At 51.3% G+C, this 9,791-nt stretch overlaps 1 protein-coding gene across 1 annotated transcript in view; it reads right to left on the reverse strand.

The window, feature by feature from the left end:
• FBLN7 (fibulin 7) overlaps positions 1-8,332 on the reverse strand; it is a gene marked incomplete at its 5' end in the record, with an annotated part of 46,147 nt that extends 37,815 nt beyond the window's left edge. The window contains one exon of the mRNA XM_080813952.1: positions 8,255-8,332. Coding sequence (XP_080670078.1) covers positions 8,255-8,332 — 78 coding nt within the window. The remainder of the gene's footprint in view (positions 1-8,254) is intronic.
• Positions 8,333-9,791: the final 1,459 nt, after the last annotated feature.

Below are 9,791 nucleotides of genomic sequence, written 5' to 3' on the forward strand. Positions count from 1 at the left end.
GGTCCCTGTCTGTTTTGATCCTGGCACCTGGGCTTCTGGAGGCACCAAATACTTGTTTTGTGAAATCTGGGTCGTTCACCCCCACCCCTCCACCCCCTGTATCTGAAAGTGGAGCGTTCCTCGGAAACCTTTTTGTAAGCCAAAGTGGCGTAAAGCAAAGATGCAACTACCATTAATTTATATGGAAATTTATTTGAGTTTCCCCAAAGCACAGATGCTCCCAGACCGGATTTGGCTGCCGGACGCTGAGAAGGCTGAGTGCAGTTTCCGGGGGAGGCGCTGGGTGGCGCCACTCTCGCCGCTCGCGGTGCGGCCGCGGCTTTACCCGCTCGCTGCAAAACTAACGCGGATCGCTATTTTTGCTTTGCGCCTTTTTTCATAAAAGCGAAAATCCTCTTGGGATTTCCTTCGGAGAGCAGGAACGGGTCCTCATGGAGGTCCTCCCTAAAAGTGAAGTGACCCCATGCAAACTCTCAAAAAGTGGGGAATCTGGATGGCTTCACGTGTGCCTGTCGCTTCAGCCCATCCCCATGCATCCCTGCAGACACCCCTCGTCAGTCGTGGTGTCCTTTCACTCTGAGCTCTGAAGTGACCAACGAGCCCTGTCAGCCTAGACGCGGGGCAGGGCCCGGCGATGGACCCGAAGCAGCAGCGCCGCTGACCGGGATGAGCTGTCCCCGCTCTGCTGGGGACAGACAAGCTCCTCGGGTTTTCCCCCTTTCACCTCTCATGTCATTCATCGCAGACCAAGGACTCCGCCTCGGATCCCCCCTTCCTGGACTCAGTCAGGAGGGGAGAGTGGGTGGGGCAGCCGTCCTCCCCTAACTTCTTCCTGCCCGTGGCCGTGCTCCCCACGAGAGGATTCCGCGGCCACTTTCCGGGGCGCCTCAAGACCCCCATGCACAGCCTGGGGATAGCGGTGCTACTGCTGACTGCTTTAAAGGGTCGGTGTGGAAAAATGGTAATAGCTGCAGTAGGAAAGTGGTCTGGGAATGCCTAACGATTGCAAATTAAAACATCATTTTCCTGGGGATGCGTTCAAAAAAACAAGGGAGGAAGCCAAGAACGAGGAAGAGGTATGATCTATAAAACATAGACTCCAGCTCAGTAGAGCAGGCAGCCAAAGTTAGGGTCAGCGGGACTGGGGAATACAGGCTCCAAGGGAATGCAGCCCGAACAGAGCGTGGAATAGGAAAGAGCTAGAGACCACTGTGCTTATGTATTTGACTGAGGCAAAGGGGGGCTGGGGGACTTCAGGACAACCACAGAGTTGCACAAGAAAGAGCATTAATCCTAGTAGACTATTGGGCTCTGTGTGAACAATAGAACAGAGTATCTATCTGTCATTACAGGAGACTGGCTGTTTAGAATGTGGAGTAATCTCCAGGGCATTCAGAAGCAGTTGTCTCAAGAGAGAGAGGACTACAGATCAATGTTTTGAAAGCCACAAACTACCAAAACTCACCCAAAGAAGAAAGCTAACCCAAGCAGTTCTGTATCTGTCAAAGAAATTGAATTCATAGTGCAAAATCTTCCAGAAAAGAAGTCTCCAGGCCCACATGATTTCATTGGTAAATTCTACCAAACATTTCAAGAACTGACAAATCCTACACAATCTCTTCCAGAAAACAGAAGACAAGGGAACACTTCGCTCATTTTATGAAGCCAGCACTACCCTGGTAACAGGACCCTGCAAAGACGGGACCAGGGGTCAGCAAACGTTATCTGCAGAGGGCTGAGGAGTACATATTTCCTTTTTTGAAGCCCATATGGCTTCTGTTGCAACCTCTCAAGTCTGCAATTGTATAGCAAAAAGCAGCTGCAGAAATATGTAAATGCATGGGTGTGGCCAGATTTGATCAGCGGTGGGGGGGTGGGCTGGATGTGGCCACAGGGCCACAGTGTGCAGACCCCTACTCTATACCGATGTCCCTCAGGAAAATAGGCAAAACTTCTCACAAAATACTAGCAAATGCAATCCAGAAATACGAGGAATACAGAGAAATATATATATAAATAGAGAAATAAAGCCACAACCCGTTAGGATTATCTGGAACTGCAAGGCTGGTTTCAAAATAGAAAATCAACCAAGCTCATCCACCTTTTTAACAAACTGAGGAAAACCCACTGGATCATATCAATTTAAGCAGAAAAAAAGCACGTGACAAAATTCAACATTCATTCATAATACTCTGCCAGATTATGTTTTGAAAGAAATCTTAACTTACCAAATGGCATCTACAAAAAACCTACACTTAATGTAAAAAAAACCCAACAACCCCCCCAAAACTGAATGTTTTCTCCCTAAGTTCTAGAACAAGGCAAGGATGTTCACTTCCCTATTCAACATAGTACTGGAGGTTTCGGCCAGTGTAATAGGGCTAAATAAATAAACCAATGGCACATAAATTAGAAAGGAAGAGATAAAACTGCCCATATTCACAGGTGACACAGTCGTTTATGTAAAAAACCTAGAGAGAATCTACAAAAACAACAAAAACAAAACTCCATAATAAGTGAGTTCCACAATGTCACAGGATACAGGGTCAACACAGAAAAATCCATTAGCTGTCCATATACAAGGAATATACCACTGGAAATGAAAATTTAATAAAACAATACCATTTAAAGGAGTTCCAAAAATGAAACACTTAGGTAGAAATCTAACAAAGCTTATTTATTTAAAAAAATTTTAAGATTTTATTTATTTATTTGACAGAGAAAGAGATCACACGTAGGCAGAGAGGCAGGCAGAGAGAGAGGGGGAAGCAGGCTCCCCGCTGAGCAGAGAACCCTACGTGGGGCTCGATCCCAGGACCCTGAGATCATGACCAGAGCCGAAGGCAGCGGCTTAATCCACTGAGCCACCCAGGCGCCCCTATTTTAAAAATTTTTTAAATGTTGAGGAAAGAAATCAAAGGTCTAGATAAATGGACAGACGTATTATGTCCACAGACTGGAAGACCCAATATTGTTAAGATGCCAATTCACCTCTAATCGATCAATAGCATTAATGTAATCCCAATCAAAATTCCAATAGAATTTCTTGTCTAGAAGAAATAGACAAGCTAATTCTAAGATTTTAATGGAAAGGCAAAGAAACTAGAATAGTTAAAACAATTCTGGAAAAGAATAACAACATCTTAAAACCTACCTGATTTGAAATCTTACTATAGAATTACAGTAATCAAGATAGTGGGTTACTGGCAGAAATAGTCCTGTACCTGCATGACGAACTGATTTTTGTCAAAGTTGTGGTGATAATTCAATGGCAACTCAACCACCTTCTCAACAATGTTGGCACAGTTGGAAATCTATATGCAAAAAGCAATCCCCAACATAAAACTTTCACTTTGTGCGACATTAACTCCAAATTGATCACAGATCTAAATGTCAGAATGCAAAACTATACAAAAAATTGGAAGAAAATACAGAAGAGAAATTTCAGGACCTGGAGTGGGGGCAAAGAGTTCTCAGACTTGACATCAAAGGCATGATCCGTAAAAATAAAAAAAATTGATCAGTTTAGATTCACCAAAATTTAAAATGTTTGCTCTGGGGTGGACATTAAGACAAGCTACAGACTGAGAGAAAATATCTGCGGTTCACATACCTGAAAAAGACTAGTAATGAGACTATATGAAGAACACCCACAACTGAACAGTAAGAAATTAATCCATTTCTTAAAGGGGCAGACACTTTACCCAGTAGACCACTCATGGCAAATGAGATTCTCAATATTAGGCAAAAAAGATTCTCAATTTTAGTAGTCCTTAGGGAAATGGAGATGAAAACCATAATAAGATACCATTGCATACCTATCAGAATGGCCTGGAAACCAACCAACCAACCTGACATTATTAAGTGGTGAGCATGTAGAGTGACAGAGTCTTTTTATCCATTGCTGGTGGGAATGTAAAACGATGCAACTAATATGGAAGACAGTTTGGCAGTTTCTTACAAAGTGAAGTTTACATTTACCATATGACCCTGCAGTCTCACTCCTAGATATTTGTCCGAGAGAAATGAATATTCGTATTCACTCACACACACAAAAGCTGCATGAGAATGTTTATAGCAGCTTCATTCGTGATCACCAAAAAACAGAAATGACACCAGAGGTGTCCACTCCGTTCAGTGGGTGAACCAATGCGCAGACTATGGTACGCCTACCCCACGGAATCTGATTCCGTCACACTATGAGTAAAACGACTGGGCAGACCTGGAACAACACAGAAGACTCTTCATTGCATTATGCTACATTTTAAAAAGCCAAGCTCAAAAGGCTATGCATTTGTTGATTCCATTTGTATGATATTGTGGAGAAGATTAAACTATGGCAATGAAGGACAGATCAGTTCTGGGCAGCGGTGCAGTCTCCTGACTGTGGTGGCGGTTACCACATATGGAACATAGTTCTATGGTACAAATCATGGCAATGTGTTCCAAAAACTGGGGGTTTTCTTCATTCAACTGTAAAAAGCCAATGGGAGAAGCTCACCAAAAGAATGAACCTCTAATGGTGGAATTTGAAACCCTGTGACATCTGTTCACAAGGAGAAGTTTTGGGGAAGGGAAAGCCTTCTGAACCACCCCCCAGGCAAGGAGGATGCTGAGACCCTGCCTTCCTTGCCCGCCTAGAGCTGTTGTGGGGAGGAGAAGGGGGGGGGGTTGTTACATTTCCCTCTCTGGTCTCCCCAACAGAGCTGTTTCTCTTCCAGTGGGAAGGCCACAGAGTGGGCAGCAGTTTTAAGAAAGGGCCCCCACTCGTGGGATCCCCACACTGCTCAACCTGCCCTCCTTCCTCACCACCACCTGCTCCCATCCACCTAATCACAAAACCACTGCAAAGTGACTCAGGACACCTGCACTGAGAAGAGGAAGAGAAGTGGAATGCCACGGAGGACGGCAGGAGAGGGGATGATAACTGTCCATTCCCATGAGACTACTGCTCCAGACTCTTCCAGAAAGCAGCCTCCCCCTACCCTGTAACACACACACACACACACACACACACACACACACGCACACAAAGATACCCCACAGATATGCATGCACATACACACCCCGTAGCAAACTCAACCACCCATTCATGCAGACACAGTTACACTCACGGGCCCTGGCACACAGACACGTGCACAGACTCACAAACACACACCTATCGTGCTTCCCTGGGCTTGCACCTAATGGAACAAAGTGAGCACATTTCCTGGTTAACAGAGGACCCCCAGTGGGGGCTACTGTGAGGAACTCCCACTGCCTCGAGCTAGAGGTGCTTGGATGGCCATGGACTCTGCCCATCTCCCTGAGGCAGCTGATGGTCCCATGAGTGCCATTTACTCTCCAAACATGGGCTGCGTCTCCACCGGCCAGCAAGCCTAATTGTTGGGTTCAAGAGCCCCAGGCTCATCATGTGTTCAGATCAGGTCAACTCCAGCTATGCCACGGCCCCTCAGGTCCTCGTGAGCCCAATTCTTTGTCCCCTCTGAACCACCCCCAACTTGGCCCTTTCCTAGGTCTGCAGCTTTTAACTCTGAAAGATGGGTTTCCACTGGGTCTCATGCACCTGTCTGATTCAAATCACTAGGGACACTCAAAGAAAAAAATACTGATGCTTGAGCCCCAACCCAGACCAGCTGAATCAGATTCTCTGGGATAAGGCTGGCATCAAGATTTCTAGAAGATTCCCAGGTGACATGATGTGCAGCCAAGGTTTACCCTGAGACCGCCCAGCTCTGTCCTGCTCAGAGCAGCACCAGCATGACCACACTCCCTTCATTCTGCTGAACTCCAGCTATGTGGGGTCCCTGGGTAAAAATCCCAGATACGGTCCCTGGCCTTGGGGCTCTGTAGTGGAGCAGACAGACAATAAATTCAAATTCCACCAGAAGAAACTATTACAAATGTGATCAGTCCTATTCCAGAGCCTTTCATGGAACCAAAATAGGAAACACAAGGGCAGGGAGGAGACCCATTTAGCATGGGGTTGGGAAGGCCTCTGCGAAGGGGTGCTTATTAGAGCAAGGACCGGTGACATGAGAAGAAGCCCAGTAAAGAGTGTTCCTGGGGCTTTCTTTATGGTTTACCTAACAGGCTTCCCCAGGTAGGGCCTGGGCGGGGAGACCCCTGAGACTTTGGATGAAGGACGCTTTCACAAGAACTTTTTAAATCAACTTCTATAGACAATCCCTTTTGTTCCCTTTCCCCCTCACAAAGCCCAGGGAGGCAGGGATTGGGGACCAGAGCCTGAGAGGGCTCATTTTCTGCCTCTGCACAGCCATAGACATCTGAGAGCTGCCAGGGTCTCTGCTGTTGTCTGGGTAACCCGGAGAGCCAGTGGCAGAGCCGGAGAGCCAGTGGCAGAGCCGGGGACCCAGAATCTGCTGGCACATCCCGTCCATTCTCCCCCTCTGAGGGCTCTGGCTAGATGTACCCACCCTACACTTCTGGCCTTTGCCTCTGGGCCTGGTGTTTTGTTTTGTTTTGTCTTCTGCAAAGTGGGTGGGAGATCCCTTGCTCTGTTGGTGGTTTCGCGTGGCCTCAGACTAGCCCCTGCTGCCTGGTGGCTGAATGGCTTCCTGCTGACCACTTTTTTTTTTAATTTTTGAAAAAGATTTATTTATTTATTTATTTGAGAGAGAGGGAGAAAGCGCATGCATGCAAGTGGGAAAGGGCAGAGGGAGAGCCCCTTAAGCAGTTTCGTGCTGAGCACAGTGCCCCACCCAAGGATGATCTCATCACTCTGAGATCAGGACCCTAAGATCACTACCTGAACCCAAATCAAGAGTGGGACCCTTCACCAACTGCGCCTCCCAGGCGCCCCCTACTCCCAACTTCTGCACTCACACCACCCACCTCCTCCGGTCTCAACTGCGTTCTCCCTGCCTGGAATTCCTTCCTGCACCCCAGGGGCTTCTAGGTGGCTGTGAGTGTGCCCGCCTGCTTCAGGAATTTAGACGGTAAACCAGTGTCGGTGGGGAAGGGGGAAAGGTTTAGAATCCAAGGAGAGGGACTGAATTTTCTCTACTCCTTGGCCGTGAGACCTTAAGTAAGTCACAATCCCCTTGGGCCTCCGTTCCCTCCTTTGCAAAATGGGGATGACAGTACGCCCCACCTCACTGCTCTGAGATTTAAGGGCGTGGACGATGCTTAGCCAAGAACCGGGCACTCATCGGGCTTTCAGTGAGTGCGTGCAGGCTTTCCTTCTGCCTCCGCCCCTGGTACCGCTGTGGATGGTGATGTTGGGGGGACCGGCGCTCTGTCCGCGGGCCACGCCCACCACAGGGGAGGGGTCTCCCGCCTCCAGGGCCAGTCTGGCGGTTGCTGGCTCAGAAATCAGCAATTCCAGTTCCACCTTCCACCTATCGGAAGATGTATTTTTTTTAAAGATTTTATTTATTTATTTGACAGAGAGAGAGAGATCACAAGTAGGCAGAGAGGCAGGCAGAGAGAGAAAGAGGAGGAAGCAGGCTCCTTGCTGAGAAGAGCCGATGCGGGGCTCGATCCCAGGACCCTGAGACCATGACCTGAGCCAAAGGCAGGGGCTTAACCCACTGAGCCACCCAGGTGCCCCGGAAGATATATTTTTATCCGCATTCTTATCTCAATTTTAACCACCGGTTCTTACTGGTTAGTATAAAAAGTGAATCTGGTCCAATAAATAAACCCAGTGAGACTCCAACAAACACAAACGGCAGGGAGAGAAAAACGAAACGGCAAGCTCTCAGGGTGGGAAAGAAAATGCAGTCCCAAATCGAAGGCCCCCTAAGCGCGCGATGCCACGGCTTCAGAGACCTCCCGGCCCGCCTCTGCCTGCGCAGCGCAAACGCCGCTAGCCGACTCCGCGCGCGCTTAAAATCGGCGGCGGTGGGAATGAGATTTCAGTTAGAAATTTGAATGTTGGGAGCTGGAGGGCGGGGACAGTCTCCACCCTCACGGGGTGACCAGGAGCTCCAGGGGGGAGCCCCACCAAAGCCCGGCGTCTCATACATCCCAGGGACACCTTCCTCCAACCCACGATCGTCACGCGCAGCCCTGTCCCCCGCGGACCGAGGCTGTCGCCCAGACGGCGCCGCTGGACCAGCCCGGGTCTTCCCAGGCGCCCGGCCCGCGATGCAGCTCAGGTGACAGGCGGGGGGTCCCAAGAGCCGCTCCGCGCCCCCTACCCAAGCCTCCAAGCGCCGAGCCACGAGCCCAGGTCCTTGGCGTTGCCTCCCCGGCGAGCCGGACGGGCGAGAGGCGGGAGGGCACTGACCTGGGAAGCCCGCGACGCGGGGCAGGCGAGGAGCAGCAGCAGCGGCAGCAGGAGCGCGCGGGGACAGCTGGGCACCATCTTGCCGGTGGGAACCGCGCGGCTGGGTAAGGGGAGACACCGCCTTGGGCCGGCCCACGCCGCGGCCCGGCAGCGGCTGGCGCAGGGAGGGCGGCGGGAGCCCCGGAGCGCGACGGGCGCCGTCTCGGGTCCAGGTGCGCAGCGCGCGGGCCACGAGCGTCCGCAGCCGCCCGCACGAGACAGCCCCGGCGAGGCGGGGAGGCGCCAGCCCCGGGGCCGAGGCCGAGGAGGAGGGGCTGCCCGGCCAGGAATGCGCCTGGGAGCGCGCCCAACCCGCGCGGCTCCCCGAGGAGGCCGGGCGCGACGCCGAGGACGAGCGCGGGCATCCGGAGGGCCTCGCGGGCCAGGGCGGCCGAGGCCGCGTGGCCAGTGCCCCGCACGCGTGCCCGGCCGCCAGCCCACCCCGGACGGGCAGCCCTCCCGACCGTCCCCTGGCCCCGCTGGGGAGCCCGAGACGCGCGTCGCCGGCGGGGGGCGGCGGAGTGGCGATCCCGCTCCAGCTCTGCCTTACTTCGCAGCCCGCGTCCGGGACCCTTTCCTCCACGGCGTTCAGAGAGCAGCACCGGCTCGGCCGGGAGACGGGCTGCCTAAGCTTAGACCAAGTTCTCCATTGAGTGGACGAGTGTCCTTCTCAGCCATGCTAGTGGGGAATGAGAACACACATGCACGGGGACCAAGAATCTCCTGTCCTCATTGATAGTTCTCCCCTCCCCAACCTGAAGGAGGAACTCCGTTTAAAACGAAGGCCAAGGCCAGGTTATCAGAATCTTGGATGCTTTGCTGAAGTCGATGGGAAATCCCGCTGGGAAAGACAGACACGAGTGGTCTGAAGTCCCCTGCATCCTGGGGCTGTGGAAGGAACCAGATGGCTTCAGCCCCAAGCTCCTGGAAAACATTATTTAAGTTCTTACTGGAAGAATGTTTTCAGAAGGCAACACTGCAGATGTCATGGTGCACACCAAGTCTGGCCAAGCCTCAAATCTATTTTTCCTTTCCGCATTTCATTTAGCAGAGCCCACTCAGAGCTCCAGGAATGGAGCTCAGAAGACTGTCGTCTCAGACCAAGAGTTCCACTGGAAGGCAGAAAGGAAAGTTGGAGTCCCCTGGAAAGCGAGGGTGTGGTGAAGGCTGGCCACCTGAGCATTCATTATCCAGGAAATCCTACTGTGCTTCTCCCTCCACTTTCCTGTCACAGGAAGTAGAGCGGGGCCCATGTAATCTCAGTTTGCGCTCCTGGAGACTGGGCAAAACCTTGCTTTTCCCGGTCCAAGTGGAGGGACCAGGCAGCAGTGGTCCCATCCCAGGAAGCCTGTGGAAATTATGGTTTTCTGCCTCAATCTATCATGTGTTCACCCTTGATGCCAAAGCCAGTGCTCCCTCAGCCCCCATCACTTACCCTTCTTTCTCCCTCCCACTCATGAAAGATTGGGTTCTGGCTGGTGTGGCCGTGTTCCGTGTA

This window comes from Martes martes, assembly GCF_963455335.1.
Source record: "Martes martes genome assembly, chromosome: 9".
Taxonomy (NCBI): Eukaryota; Metazoa; Chordata; class Mammalia; order Carnivora; family Mustelidae; genus Martes; species Martes martes.